General features: G+C 37.5%; 1 protein-coding gene across 1 annotated transcript in view; it reads left to right on the forward strand.

Annotated features, from left to right (window-relative positions):
* Kifap3 (kinesin associated protein 3) overlaps positions 1-13,311 on the forward strand; it is a 122,768-nt gene extending 109,457 nt beyond the window's left edge. Inside the window, exon 20 of the mRNA XM_050158422.1 lies at positions 11,545-13,311. Coding sequence (XP_050014379.1) covers positions 11,545-11,653 — 109 coding nt within the window. The 3' untranslated portion in view covers positions 11,654-13,311. The remainder of the gene's footprint in view (positions 1-11,544) is intronic.
* The last annotated feature ends 3,525 nt before the right edge of the window (positions 13,312-16,836 follow it).

Below are 16,836 nucleotides of genomic sequence, written 5' to 3' on the forward strand. Positions count from 1 at the left end.
CAAACTGCAATGATTTCTTTCAAAAGACATGATTTGTCTGTTGTTCAGCAAAATAAAGGAAAGAAGTGGGTGATATGTTGGAAACTTTATGTTAAACACCTTATTTTTATGACATTTTAGTTTTTTTAAGATCTGTGTTCATCCTGTTTTATGTGATATACAAAGAGAAAAGTTCCAGAACTATACTGGAAATTTTTCCAAACTGTATTGATTATTTAAGGATTTTTTTTTCACAGAAAGTTAGCAATAGTTTCTCACTTAAGAGAAAGTAGCATGTCAATGGGGATAGCATGCATATTATATGACTGTATTGCTTCTGTTTTTTTTTTCAGATGTCAAATTTCTATTTTATAAATAAAAGTGGAAATTGATACAGGCTGGTTATTTGGTGGTAATGAGGATGGTGTTAGACGCTGTTCCATTTCTAGGACTTACTCCAGTAGTGCAGCCTAACTAGGATTCTACGTGGTGCTTAAATTACAGTAACTCCAAGTAGAGCAGTTAGTGCTGGTGCTAACTTTGGAATTATGTTTGAGGTATTCCACTTTACAGCATGTTTGGTTTCTTTTCATTTCTTATTAGTATTTTTTGGTCCTCAATAGTCTTTTGCCCCCTCCTCCAACAAGAATTCTCCTCTCTGTTCAACATCAGAAACATTCCCCTTCCTGGCATGTGCTTTCGAGCTCCCCAAGCAGTATAAGCAAATTGGAAAGTTCAGCTGTCATTCTTGGAAGGTCATAGATCACACTAGCAGCCCAAGTAATCCAAGAGGTTTTAAGTATCATAGCATTTAGTTTAAAGTGAAATTTGCTCTGACAGGGCTGGCAGACCAATAGGAAAAAGAAATATTTGTGCTTGGAAAAGTGCATATGTAGAGACCAAGGGTATAACTGATGGCTGGAAGTGATTTCAGTCTAAAACAACAAATCATTAAGAGAGTGCATAGGGTAAAATCCACAGTTCATATTTTAAAGAGTCTCCAAATGAGGCAGCAGCTAAGGTTAGCCTTACATAGTAATTAGCTGTGGTGTTCACAGTTAACCCACTCGGTACCAGACGGCACAGTTAATCTGTCACTGAGAAAACATTGCTACTGAGATGCTAGTCTCTGTTGAAACCTCTAACATTAACTTTTGTAGCTCTAGAAGAACAAAGGCATTATGACATCATATAAATATAGACTCAGTAGCAGACAAACACTTACTCAGAAGAGGTGCTGATGACTCAGATTATTGGCACAGAGGTTATTTAAGCCGCTTGCTAAGTGCTGGGAATCAAGGCATCGCTTGACATTATAGAACCCAACAGTTTAAAGGAATCTCATGCTTAATTGAAGATATGTATTTAAAGACAGGTAAATGGTATACCCTAACTAAAAGACTGCTCTAGACGGCCTAAGACCATTACAGGCTTAGGCACCTACGCTGCAAATAAGGAAAAGTAAAGGCCATTTAATAGCTGTGATTCTTTCTTTCAAGCCATTGTTCTCTTCAGAAAGTCAGTGTTAAATCACAGCAACACAAGATTTAGAAATGTTTCCTTGAATGTGCAGAATAGATAAAACAAGAACAGAAAAAATCTCCAGTAAGAGGGCAAGCTAGATCAAGGAAGGCCTCCTCCTGTGTAGACATAAAAGAAAAGAAAAAAGCAGCTCAGAACTGAGAAAGCACTTAAATCCACAGCAATGCTTATGATTTTCTTCCTAATTTACTGTCCTCTGCTCTTACCCAGACAAGCTCTAGCCATTGCTCTGGACCAGTATAAATAAAGACATCTAGTTCTCTTCAGATGGTGATAAAAAGATAAGTCCCTGTGTCCCTTCATTACCACCTTCCGTGCTGGGCAGTGTGCTCATCAGCGCTCCCGGGAATTGGGGTGTTAAGTTTTGTAGTTGAGGTGTTCTTCATCTTCTTTATGAATCTCAACAACACATTGCAGAAGGAAACAGCAGTTTACATATGTATTAAGACAGGTATTGAGATTAGAGGCAAGGTGGAATTTCGTTACCCATCGGAATAAATTAGAGACAGTTTTGCACATGCCTCTTCTGTCATTGGCACAAATTAGTTTTCGTCTGAGGTATCAGCATAGTCGCTAATCTAAATGAATCTGCCCCTGCAGAGTTTTCTCCTTACAACTGACAAATGTCCTTAACAAAAAACTTCAAAGAATCCCAGATACGTGACTTAAGTACAGCTTCCTAATAATCATGTAATTTGGCCTTTATTTTAAAAACAATTAGTTTGCATTTATTAAAAACTATTACTTATGAGGCTAGAGAACTGGTTAAGTGAATTAAGAGCATTTTTTCTCTTCCAACCTGAGTTCAGTTCCCAGCACCCATGCATTTAACTCGAGCTCTAGGGAGTGCAGCGCCCTCTTGTGGTCTCTGAAGGTACACACAGCACACACAAAGACACACCTTAAAAACGAAATCCCCAACTATTATCTATAATGCTTTATTTTATTAGTAATAAAAGAAAATGTAATTATAATTATACAATACATAAAGTAAATGTAAAATTACAGGTATTCTTTATGTGTGTGTATATATACATATATATGTCAGATTTATCAAAAGACTACATAATTGTGCTCCTCGATTTTATTTTCTGAATGATACAATGATTCGATTTCAAAACAATAACTATTAATCCCAGCACCCGGGAGGAGAATCAAGCGGATTTCTGTGAGTTCAAGGCCAGCCTTGTCTACAGAGCGAGTTCAGGACAGCCAGGACTACCTAATCCTTAGAGAAACCTAAAACATATGTATTATAGGAAAGCTTACAAAACACTATGTTCCTGACATTTTTCAAACTATGCTGTAAAAATAGTACTTTAACATGCAAGTTAAGTTGTCAGGGTCAGACAATTGACATTCTTTATTTTAACTTATTTTTTAGGCACCCACAATTACAGATTTTACATTTTCTGGTTTTTGTGAGCTACATTATTTCACTCTTATAAGATGAAAACATTAATCATATGAGGAAGCAAAACAAACTGCACTCCATCAGTGTTAAATACAGTTTAAATCCCATTAGCTTTGCTTTGAAACTAGTGGGCAGTAAGTACAGTGGTAAGACAAGCTCGCCATCTAGTGGCTATTCTGTAAATTACATCCGGGTTTCTGCTAAGACCACACCTTGTTAGGTGTTATTTACTTGTCCATCATTTCTCTTCCTGCAACAGTAATTTCAAAACTGTGACACAAGCGGCTTCTCAGCCTGTCTGACTGCATCACGTGGACTACAGTAGCCTTTTAGCTATTTCATGAAGCATTTCCTATACTAATGGAGCAAGGTGGTTTCATTCTGATTATCCGTAGTCAATAAAATTTTTAGCCAGTTTTTAAATTCTCCCCCTTGACTTTCATGTCTAATCTAGTAAAGTTTTTTTGAACAGATCACTTCAAAAGAGGAATGATAGGTCATCAAGATGCTTCTGTGGCTAAAGCATTTGCCTCCAAACCTAAGAGCCTAAGTTTAGCTTCCAGCACAGGGAGGAGAGAGCTGAACATTCCCATGCGTACAGACAGGTGTTCTCTCTCTCTCTCTCTCTCTCTCTCTCTCTCTCTCTCTCTCTCTCTCTCTCTCTCTCTCTCTCCTCTCTCTCCCCCCCCACACACGCATGCTCACATACACATACATGCTCACACATACACTCACACACAGTCTCACATGCTCACACACACACATTATCATTTATTGTGAATTGTAACAATTTTTTCACCATTGTTTACAAAGCTGCTGGCTTAAAACTCTCATTTCTTTAAGTTGGGCAGCTCTACTACCTCCTGAGTGTGTGTGTGTATTCGAATTCACCCCGACTCCCTTTCCTACCACAGATAACTTTCTAAAAGACAGATTTAGACGATTATTTAAAACTGTTGACAGTTCTCAAAATTCATGCAATTCTTAGCACAGCCTATGAAGAGTTTTACTATATAGTCCTGTTCACACTTCAGACCTGTAGCCTTGTTGCTTGCTTGTATCATACACTAAAGAATTTGACCAGACAACAAGACAAAACAGCAGCCTACAGAATGTGAAAAGATCTTCACCAGCCCCACATCAGGCAGAGGTCTGATCTCCAAAATATACAAAGAACTCAAAAAATTGGTTATCAAAAGAACACATAATCCAATAAAAAAAATGGAGTAGAGACCAAAACAGAGAATTCTCAACAGAGAAATCTAAAATGGCTGAAAGACACTTAAGGAAATGCTCAACATCCTTAGTCATCATAGAAATGTGAATCAAAACAACTCTGAGATTCCATCTTAAACCTGTAGGAATGGCCAAGATCAAAAACACTGATGACAACTTATGCCGGAGAGGTGTGGGGTAAAGGGAACACTCCTGCATTGCTGGTGGAGTGCAAACTGGTACAGCCCCTTTGAATATCAGTGTGGCAATTTCTCAGAAAATTAGGAAACAATCTTCTTCAAGACCCAGTAATACTACTTTTAGGTGTATATCCAAAGGATGCTCAATCATACCATAAGGACATGTGCTCAACTATGTTCATAGCAGCATTGTTTGTCATAGCCAGGACCTGGAAACAACATAAATGTCTCTTGACCAAAGAATGGATAAGGAAAATGTGGTACATTTACACAATGGAGTACTACACAGCAGAAAAAAATAACGACATCTAGAAATTTACAGGCAAATGGATGGAGCTAGAAAACATCATATTAAGTGAGGTAACCCAGACCCAGAAAGGCAATCATCATGTGTACTAACTCATAAGTGGTTTTTAGACATAAAGCAAAGATAACCAGCCTATAAATCACAATCCCAGAGAACCGAGACAACAATGAAGATCCTAAGAGAGACTTACATAGATCTAATCTATATGGGAAGTAGAAAAAGACAAGATCTCCCGAGTAAATTGGGAGCATGGGGACCCTGGGAGAGAGTTGGAGGGGAGCAGAGAAAAATGTATAGCTCAATAAAATCAATTTTTTAAAAATGCATTAATCTTAAAAAAAAAAAAAGAATTTGACCAAAACACAGTGCTTGCTTGCTACTTTGTAAATGCTGCTGTTTTGCCTTCTGCATCTCTTTTTTAACCTGTGTAACCCTATCTGCCCTACCCCTCCATTCATACATTGGTACTCTTTGTCCATTCCCTGTTAGAGTATGCTAGGTGCTTCATATGCATCAAAGGATATTACATTCTTAGCCCTCCATGGTACTTACATTCTTATACAAGAAGCAACAACCAAAATATATGGCAGAAATATAATGACAAATGCCTTCAAATTTAACTGATGTAAGGACCGTCTAACCTCAAAGATTCTGCTGTAGAGATTGTACTGTGTCTCTAATATGCTCACATTGTATTTTAGTGTCCTGTTGTACAGGTTTTAAAGCAGTGCAGTGCCGTGCATTACACATGCACTCAGGGTATATTAAATACTTAATGTAATCAGAGGATTCTCTCTTACCTGCCTGTTCCTAAATAACCACTTAGAGGCTTAATATTACTTATAAATGCTTGGCTGATGTCTCAAGCTTATTATTAGCCAAGTCTGACATTTAAATTAACCCATATTTTTATTTATGCTTTGCCACATGGTTCATGACTTGTTACCACATTTTCGTCTTCTAGACTCCACCCTTGTCCTATATTTCTGCTTGGATTTCCTGCCTGGCTCTATGATGCCTTGCCATAGGCCAAAGCAGCTTTTTATTTATCAACTAATGAGAGCAACACATATTCACAGAATACAGAAAGACCATCCCATAGCATACCCATTTTCTGTCTAATCAAAATTGGCGATTTTTTTTAAATAGTAAAATTACATATAACAAAACAGTTATCAAATAAGAGTTACAGTTACAATATCTAGTCTATTTGCATTTGATAAAATTTAATACCCTATCATCTATCCTGTCTTTCTGAGTCTAAAGTTTCATATCTAATTTATCATTTATCATAACTAAGGAAAACTATAATTAGAACTACCTAGTCTTCATCTCCATCAAAGACCCCAGAAGGATATAATATTACCTGTGTAAACAGGAAGTACATTGCAATCAACTACCAAAACTCTAGAAATGACAAAGACATCTGACTTCCTGGACAGTCACCCAAGATTCCTCTGTAACACTGGGGCATCCATCTTTAGCCTACAGGCCAGTAGTATCTGGCAGACATTTTAGTGAAGCAGGAAATTTAAAGGACTCTCCTGCTTATATTGGTGGTTTGTCAGTCGCTTTCCTCTATGTGTTGCAAAATGTCTGGTAGTTTCTTCTGTGAAGCAGGAATATGAAGGACACTCACTCCTTGTTTTGGCAAAGTTTAGCAGTCATTTCCCTGTGGGTCCTGCATTTCCAGTTTATACAGCATACTGTCAAGCAATCAGGCAAGAACAGTTTCTTGCCCAAATGGCTAGCCTTGCCACATTGAACAAAAACCCATAATGAGTTTCTTCAATGCCCATCATTTCCTTTGAAGGAAATGGTGCTGCCAAGTACAGACATGTCTCTATCGAGAAAAGTCTTAAGTTCTTAAAACATGTAGGTCTTTAAAGTGTTTGAATATTACCTATCTAATTGGAATATATCTTTATATACCTAAAAAAAACTAATTAATATGGCTATAAGTTTGACTATTATAGATGACTATTAATCTGTATTTTTAATTATATGTTACATTTTAAATGAGCTGCATAAATATAATACCTTAAACAAGAGTAGAAATATACATACACTATAACAAAAATGACCTTAAATTTATGTCATAAACTAAATAAACTAAAATCCATACCAATGTAAAATATTTTGAGATTAACAGTTGTTTTTTAACAAAAGTAGATTCAATAATCTACCCTTTACTCCCATCATTTCTACATCATATCCCCTTTTCTTTTTTTAGAAAAAGATTGACTATAACCAATAACAGTTTATAATCCACCCCCTTTAAATTAAAACAAACATTTATAAACAATATTTTAGAAATTTTGATGTAGTTTTCTAGACTATTTCCTGCTCATTGGTGGGCACTGGTGATCTTATGGGGTCCTGAGAAAATTTGAGATAATAACCAAGCCCTGGGAAGACCATTTATTAACCTTTGTTGATAAATAGCCCCCCTTTCCCATTCACTCTCCCGCAACAAAACACCTCTCCACCTGAGCTCTATTGTATGGTGTCTTTCTTGCCCATGCTGCTTTTTTTAAATAACAACACCACTAATAACCACATGACAGAGTCTATATTAGGCTGTTTTGAGATTTCTTCTGCCAAGAGAATTATTCCAAATCTCTTCATGTAGCCTCAGACAGACTCCTCAGACAAGTGCAAAAGGCAGCCACATTCTTCACCAAAATATTACAAGAATGATCTTTAAGCAACATACTAAAATTCCTCTACTCTGAAACCACTTAAGCCAAGATCACACGCAGTGCCACTGTCTTCCATGCTCCTACTAGGATGGCCCACTAAGCAGCACTTAAAGTATTCAACTGCTTTTCTAATCCACAGTTTCAAGGTCCATATTCCTTCAAACAAAAGCATGGTCAGGCAATATCCCACTCCTGGTACCAACTCTGTCTTTCTTAGGGTTTCTCCTGCTGTACAGCAACTCCATGACTATGGCAACTCTTATAAAGGAAAAACATTTAATTGGGCTTACAGTTTCAGATGTTTAATCCATTATTATTGTGGTAAGACATGATAGTATGCAGGCAGACATGGTGCTGGAGAAGAAGCTGAGAGTACTCCATCTTGATTAGCAGGCAATAGGACATAAACTATATGTTGGGAGTAGCTTGAGCATGTATCACCCCCCACAGTGACGCACTTTCTCCAACAAGGCAATACTTTCTCAAAAATACAAGGCAATACTTTCTCAAAAATAATCACACCTCCTAATAGTGCCATTCCCTATGAGCTTATATGCTAACTCCAAACACCGTGCTTAACACATGGTAGGAATTCAACAGGTGTTTGTTCTGTTTGAATGAGCAGATGTATGCACAAAGAATCAGTTACCAGACTTGGAACTCCCATGACAGATCATAGTTATGCCAAAATTCTTCTGATGATCAATTTATTATTTAATTATGAGTATAAAATGCTGATTTTTTTATTCAGTGATCATTTCATAAATTGATACTAAATTAATACAAATGAAATAATCTATAATGTTAAGAGATTATGTAATGACAGTTCTATAGAGTCAGGAAACATGTACTCCAGTGATAGCTACTTTTACTTGACAATCCAAGATTAACTCCAGCCTTTAATGTCACCTGTGAATCACAAAACATGAGTGATTTTAAAAGTCATTGTTTCCTGTTTATAATTATATTGAAACCAAATATTCTGTGTAATGATGTATAGAATCCACAAAGGCAGTCACAGACTATAAATAAAGATATCCAGTTTATTGGCAGGTGAAAACTCGGTGTGTCTTTGTCTATATGCACAACTATACATTCACGTATACACTCGATCTTAGACTACTTTGTCATAATAGCTCCTTAACATTTTTCTTAGGGTCAGTGGAGTTTGTTGCATTAATAAAGTCAGAGAGAGGTTCCCACTGTATGCTATGCATGGTTCAGATGAGATTGGGCACATTCAAGATAGTATATCACCACTGCTGTAGTGTTTCCAGACCACATCATAAATATCATACAAACTTCATATTTGATTTAAAGGTAAATCAAAGTTTTTCAGAAGACAAATGAGAAGCAGAGATTGAAGATTGTGTCCTGATGATTGAATAAACAGTGATGAGACAGTACATAAAGAATTAGACTTCACTTATGGATCAGAGAGTAATTCTAAGACTACTTGGATAGGGTTCCAGAGGACTGTAATAGAGAACTTTCTAGCAGCCTGACATATCTCCTCAGAGTCACAAGCACCTCCTTTCCAGTTCAGACAAGGTCTGGATGAGTGCTTTCAAGAGTGTTGTGAACTGAAGTGCAAACAAGATTGTTTCGAAAGGAGATTTTCAGATCCTAGATACTATGAGGTTATGAAAGAAAAAATGGTCAAAGTACTTTTCATAGTAACATCCACTAATAAATTTATTACATGCTTGTACTTGTATTGCTGACTTAGGAATTTAAAAGAAGAAACAGACGTGTTGCTCTGATGTAATTATAGTAAAATAATGATGATGCTTTTCACTTACGCAGTGCTTTTCATCCAAGGATTTCAAAGTGCTTTACAAACATGCACTAATTAAGCCTCCCAAACAGCCTGAGGTAGGTGCCTGTCTTCCCGAGTGTGCCAGGGATTCCTGCTGCTGCCGTGTCCTTGGAATGCGCTGCATGTAAAGGGTCACCTGTCATCTTCAAATTCGTTTCCCTCTGAACCATCGCAAGTTTAGAGTCTCAGTGAATGCTGCTTGAGGACTTGTTTCACGTACTGTAGATATTGACAGACTTCAAGCTTTTGCTTTCTCTGTGTCAAATTACTCTGTATATTTATAGAAACAAATTCTAAGTGTTTAATATACTATTGTTGGGTTATATTTTTCACTTTCAAGGATTTGTTTCCATTTTCTTTTCCAGGTACCCAAAGTCACATTTCCATCCCTTGTTATCTTATCAGAGAGGGACTTTTTTTTAACTAAAATTATATATTATCAAGAAAATATACTGAGGTTGGGTAATTCAGTGGTTTAAAATGTTTTATCTTAACACTAAAGACAAAAGTTTAAGTATCACTATAAATAGTCTTGTAAAGAAAAAGTAGCATAGTGGGCTTCATAAGCTAATATAGAGGGATTTACAAGTTTTCCATATGTTCAGGGCAGCAGAAAGAATTGGTCCATACAGAGACATACTAAGCAGGACACCATTAAATTCTCATATGTATAAACGCACATTACAAACTACTATCTAATGCAGTGGCCACACAGAGTGAGAGCAGATGTCACACACCCAGCTTAGTTTCCTTGGTTGCTAGGTCGCTGGTAAGGGCACACAACTGTCCCTGGACTGCTAATGCCATGTCCAGTCTTCCTGAGTCAGAAGGACATAAGTTTGGCTGCGTCACTCCCCTTTGTATTTATGGTTTCTGTCTCTTCCAGAACTTCTCCCAAACTGTTCCCCTAACTGTGAATAGGTGTACCTTGTGAATAAATAGAATTTTGTTAAATCCACTAATTTCTGAAACATCTTTTTAAGTAATTAAATGTATTCTTTGACAGTTTCATACATGGATATAATATGTTCTGATTACTCTCAACCTCCACCCTCTCTGAAGCTGCATAATACTTTCCCTTCTTCTCAAAGTTTTATCTCTTCCATGGAACAAAATATAATACAGACTTAAAATTTGCAGCTAGCTTTGGTAAATTACGGATCCAAGATTTTTCATTAAGTTTTATTTCCCAGGATCACTCAGTATAAATCTTAAGCTGAAAGGTATAGAAACCTACCCCAAGAGGTAGAGTCACTTGAAGTGCATGTCTTATATTTAATTCTTATGCATCGTGTGCCATAGCACTTACTCTTTAGATATGGTCCGATCCATGTGCAAACACTTGAACATGTGTGTGATTAGCACCTTAATACCTACTAGTGCGTTTCAGTGTAATCCTTCTTGTGAGAAGTTAATATAAATGTGAATACTTACTCTAATCAAATTGACATTTGTTGGTGAAAATTATTCTGCTTAGTAGAATCTCAAATAATGTTGTCAAATGTACCTTTTGTTTTCAAAGCTTACATTTCCACACTATAAATGATTTTCTTTCGTTTTATTTTGAGCTCACTGGCATTCGCTGCATGAGCTATGCATGAGCATGTTGAAGCTGCCATATTTGCCTGGCAAAATAACATTTTTGTCCTTTTCTTCAGTTATGACTAATACTTTGCTAAAATGCTTTGTAGAACAGATTTTCTTTTATTCAGAAACAAAAGAACATTATAAATTAAGAATAAACTGTATCTATGCTTCAGGCTATATTTACAAATCCTTGGCTTCTGTTTGCACAGAATAAACTAGAGCTTACAGTAGCCTTGCTTTTACTAAAAAGAAAGACACACAATTTAGCATTAAGAGTTTACAGGTCAGCTCCAGCTGATTGGCAGGCTGTGCAGAGCCCTCACTCTTGTCCTTCTCGGCTCGAATGACTTAGATATATGTGTTAGGAGCTCACTGCTAATGCTCCAGATTGCATATCCTATTCACAGGGGTTAGGCTCCATCTCCACAAGACAGAGAGTTACCACTGTTATCATTTCCCAGTAGAGTAGTGCTGAGCATTGCCAGAATGTGATTTTTTTTCATATATAATTTGTGAGTTCAAACTGTTGAGTTGAGTCTTTCACTTTATTTGGAATAGACCTGCCTGACAGGTTTCTGGTGTCTGAATATAGATCATCAGAGGTGGATATTTTAGAATTTGTATGTTAATGAGAATAGAAAGATTAATAATATTTCTGAAAATCACTGTCACTGCTGGGGAATCCTAGAAGTGTGACATTCAAAGATCCTGACGATGACCTGCACTGTGGCTGTGTGGTTCAAAACAGAAAAGCTTATCACCTGTCTTTCTCTTTTCAGCCTCGGAATGGATGGCTTTGGCCAACCTGTGGGAATTCTTGGACGTCCTGCCACTGCATATGGATTTCGCCCTGATGAACCTTACTACTACAGCTTTGGGTCTCGATAAAGTCACCCCTTTCCATGTGTACCCTCAGCTGAGGAGAAATCTGTGTGGTGTTGGTTAACCTTGAATCTTGACTTAATAATGCATGTTTATACTCCTGTGGGGCTGTGTTTCTTCTTTCTCCACGTTGTTAGCTACAGGTTAACTCTGACCCTCACTCCTTCTCTTAAATACAGTTGATGCTCCAGTGTTCACTCATCCAAACACATCTTGAGGAGAATAATATTTCCCATGAGACTGTTGAGAAACTACTAGCCTGGAAAAGCAGATACTACATTATGTACATTAAGTGACTAATTTCTATTAAAAAGTGGCATTCATGCAAAGGAATAAGCGAAATCATGTGTTCATATTTACTGTGTTTCATAGGAACTATTCATATTCATGGAATACAGTACCCTTTTTTGGTTTCTCTTTCTACTTATAAATTCCTAAGTGTTTGTATGAGCTCTGCTACCTTTAAATTTTTTTAAATGACCCTCACTCAGTCTTTTATTTCATGCTGTGTCTGGAAGCTTCTCTCATAAGGTTATTAACTAAAAATGAACATATGTTGTAAGTGGTATTGTACCTTAAATGATCGATTATACTCCTGAGTGATTTGGATTCATGACCTTTTGACTATAGCAGAATACTGGGGCAACCTCTGTAAATATAGCAGGAGCAGCACTGCAATTCTAAGCTTTGGGTTTTTTTTCCCCTGAAATGTACAATATACAGTGTGGACAAGCTAATTATTTTGACCTTACCTAAAAAAATTAAGGAAAGGGTTCTTTCTCTCTTTGTTAACTTAAGATGGAAGTGGGTAATGGGAATGGATTAATAATGAGTTTTGAAAATGATTCATTGATTTTAAAATGTTGAAATTTTTACTTGAAAAACCAAGCAAGTGAACTAATTATTAGTATAGGTTGTTTCTTGATCACCTCCTACTAAAAAAACACAAAGCTTCCAAAGAACATGGATCAAAGGTAAGATTTCTGCCTTTAAATTGAAAATTCCACTAATCTAACTATACTATTTAACTTCATTCACACATGTAGCACACAGTACTGGAGCGGGGAAGGTCCTTTGGAACAGTTCAGTTCATGTGCTGGAGAAAGTAAACACTTAAAAATGTGAATATAGCCAACAGGTATGTTCTTACCTGGTACTTATGAAGTAGTATACAATCTGGGATGATGTTTGTTTGTGAACTCACAGCAGAGTTTGTGTCTTTGTTTCCCTTTTACCCACAAAATATTAAAGCCAGAAAAGTTTGAATCAGTACTGTGCAACTCTCATTTTTACAGTTAAAAAACAAACAATCTAAAGTGAGAGCCAGTGAGATGGCCGGGTGAGTAAAGCATCTTGCCACCAAGCATGAAAACCTGAGTGCAAGTGCCAGGACCCACGTGGTTGAAGGAGAGGGCCAGTTCCTTCATGTTTGTCCTCTGACCTTCCCTATACAGCGTGTATAATATATGTACCACTACACAAACCCAGATATAAAATAAGGGTAAAATATAGACTCCTTTAAAATTGAGATGAGATCTTAAATGACTTTAGTCAGTGATGACACCGGTCTCTGTTTTAACATAGCAGTCCTTGTACAAATGCTTTCCTGTTGTGTATCACATACACAGTATAAGTACACAAAAATAAAGTGACATTTACACACTTACAAAGACATTCCAGATAAGGTATAACATTTCTAATGCTGTGCACAAATTTCTTATATATATTTTGTATTGTTTTAAGACTTCACAGATTTATAGAATTATAATTTTTCCACTCAGTCATTGACTAGTTTCACTCCCTGGTTTATGAAAGCTTGCCAGTAAGATCAATAATGAAGAATAACTGAAATATTGTATCAATGAGAGAACAGAAAAGGGTCAGCACTTGACCCTTGTAAGAATAACATTCATTCCTGTAGGTTATATCCTGGCCTCACTGGATTTGAATTATAAATGAAGGTCACACTTACTTAATGACATATACTAGAAAATTTCTTATGGGATAAAAACTATAGTTTCCACAAGAATTTTAGATGATCTGGGGCTATACCCAAGTGGGTCAAGATCTACTTAGCATGTATGTACTAGGTTGTTTCCTCAAATAAAATAATTGAATTAAATTTTAAAATGACTTGGAGAGGAAAACATAAAATGTTTCAAAGAATAAGCTGCCCTCGGTCTTTAGCTATTAAGTGACTAAGAGAACAGACTGAGAACTGTAGTCTTACTTGGTTTTGGTGAGGGATAGACAGATTCAGAACTCAAAAACACTTGAATAATTTTGTTTAGTGTTTTGTGAAGGAGATAGCTTTTCTTTATCTCATCTGTTTCTCCTCATTTTTTCTTGTGCCGTACTAAGAATTTAACCTGAGCCCCTTGCATATAATAGGCAAGTGCATTACCCCAACCTGTATCCCAAGTGGCAGGCGGGTGGATATTCTTTTTTTTTTTTTTACAGGGTTTTATATTTTTTTAAATATAATTTTTTTATTGAAAAAAAAGATTTCCGCCTCCTCCCCACCTCCCATTTCCCTCCCCGTCTCCCTTTTCCCCCCTCCTCCCTCTCCTCTCCCCCTCCCCCCCACTCCTCTCCCCCTCCCTCTCCAGTCTGAGGGGCAGTCAGGGTTCCCTGCCCTGTGGAAAGTCCAAAGTCCTCCCCGCTCCATCTTGGTCTAGGAAGGTGGACATCCAAACTGGCTAGGCTCCCACAAAGCCAGAACATGAAGTAGGATCAAAACCCAGTGGCATTGTCCTTGGCTTCTCAGCAGCCCTCATTGTCCGCCATATTCAGAGAGTCCGGTTTTATCCCATGGTTTTTCAGTCGTAGTCCAGCTGGCCTTGGTGAGCTCACAATAGATCAGCCCCACTGTCTCCGTGGGTGGGTGCACCCCTCGTGGTCCTGACTTCTTTGCTCATATTTTCCCTCCTTCTGCTCCTCCTTGGGACATTGGGAGCTCAGTCCAGTGCTCCAGTGTGGGTCTCTGTCTCTATCTCCATCCATCTCCAGATGAAGGTTCTATGGTGATATGCAAGATATTAATCAGTATGGCTATAGGATAGGGTCATTTCAGGTTCTCTGTCCTCAGCTGCCCCAGGAACTAACTGGGGACATCGCCCTGGGCACCTGGGAGCACCAAATCTCTTGCCAACCCTAAGATGGCTCCCTTAATTAAGATGTGTGCTTCCCTGCTCCCCTATCCGACCTTCCTTTATCCCAAACATCCCGTTTCCCAAGTTTTTTATTGAGCTCTACATTTTTCTCTGTTCCCTTCCCTGTCTTTCCCCATCCCCTTCAACCCTCTCCCACGGTCCCCATGCTCCCAATTTACTCAGGTCTTTTTCTACTTCGCATGAAGATTAGATCCATGTATGTCTCTCAGAGTCCTCTCATTGTTGTCTAGGTTCTCTGCGATTGTGATTTGTAGGCTAGTTTTCTTTGCTTTATGTCTGAAAACCACTTATGAGTTAGTACATATGATAATTATCTTTCTGGGTCTGGGTTACCTTACTCAATATGATGTTTTCTAGCTCCATCTATTTGCCTGCAAATTTCAAGATGTCATTATGTTTTCTGCTGTGTAGTACTCCATTTGTAGGAGGAGGCTGCTTGTTTGTCCCAAACACCCAGAAGCAAAATAATCACACAGAAACTATATTAATTAAATCACTGCTTGGCCCATTAACTCTAGCTTCTTATTAGCTAACTCTTACATATTAATTTAACCCATTTCCATTAATCTGTATATCACCACAAGGTCGTGGCCTACCAGCAAAGTTGCAGCATGTCTATCTCCAGTGGCAAATCCATGGCATCCCCTTACTCCACCTTCTTCCTCCCAGCGTTCAGTCCAATTTTCCCTGCCTACCTAAGTTCTGCCTTATCAGGCCAAGGCAGTTTCTGTATTCATTAACCAATACAAGCAACACATAGACATAAGGACCTCCCACAACATTTTCCCTTTTTTGTTTAAACAAAAAGGAAGGCTTTAACATAGTAAAATTACATATAACAAAACAGGTATCAAGCAAGAATTACGGTTACAATATTTCTATTTATCTTTTATCATAAGTAAGGAAAACTATAACAATTCTTCAACTCCATCAAAGACTCCAGAAGGATATAATATTACCTAAGTAAACAGGAAGTGCATTGTAAGAAACTTTCAAAACTCCAGAAATGACAGAGACATCTCACTGCCTGGACAGTTACCCAAAGTCTTCTGTACCCTTGGGGCATCCATCTTCAGCCTACAGGCCAGCAGACTTTTCCACAATGCAGGAAATTCCAAAGACAGTTTCGCCTATACTGGCAGTTTGTCCATCACATTTTTCTGTGTCCTGCAAAATGTCTAGTAGGCTCTTTTTTTTTTTTTTTTTTGGGTTTTCAAGACAGGGTTTCTCCGTAGCTTTTTGATTCCTGTCCTGGAACTAGCTCTTGTAAACCAGGCTGGCCTCGAACTCACAGAGATCTGCCTGTCTCTGCCTCCCGAGTACCGGGATTAAAGGTGTGCGCCACCACCACCCGGCTTCTAGTAGACTCTTCCATGAAGCAGGAACCCCAAAGGATCATCTCACTGTTAGGCAAGTTCAGCAGTCATTTCTCTGTGGGTCCTGCATGTCCAATGAAGCATGCCAGGCAAGAGCAGTTTCTTACCCAAATGGCTAGCCAACTCCATAAGGAGCCTCATCAATGCACATCATCCTCTTGAAGTAGATTGGTGCTGCTGAGCAGATGTGTCTCGTTGTCATGAAAAGTCTTAAATTTTTAAAACATTTTAAATGCCATATCCTGAAGGTCTCTGAAAGCTTTGAAGAATACCTATCTAACTGAAATATATCTCTATATATCTAGAGTATCTAACATTACTACAAGCTTGACTATTATAGATGATTATCTATTAATCTATATTTCTTAATTATACATTACATTTTTAAAAGAACTACACAATCACAACACCTTAATCAAGAGCATAAATATACATATAACAAGATTGACCTTAAATTTATATCAATAAACCAAGATGTATACCAATGCAAATTATTCATATCTATATTATATCCCCCTTTAAGTGTAAAATAACATTTATAAACAGTATTTGGGAATATGGGCATAGTTTTGTCCAAACTTCTTCCTGCTGTCCATTTGGCAAAGTATTTTCTTTTGGGGTAATTTTGGGGTGTTCACGG

This window comes from Alexandromys fortis, unplaced genomic scaffold (assembly GCF_014885135.2).
Source record: "Alexandromys fortis isolate MF-2015 unplaced genomic scaffold, M_Fortis_MF-2015_v1.1 scaffold_97, whole genome shotgun sequence".
Classification (NCBI taxonomy): domain Eukaryota; kingdom Metazoa; phylum Chordata; class Mammalia; order Rodentia; family Cricetidae; genus Alexandromys; species Alexandromys fortis.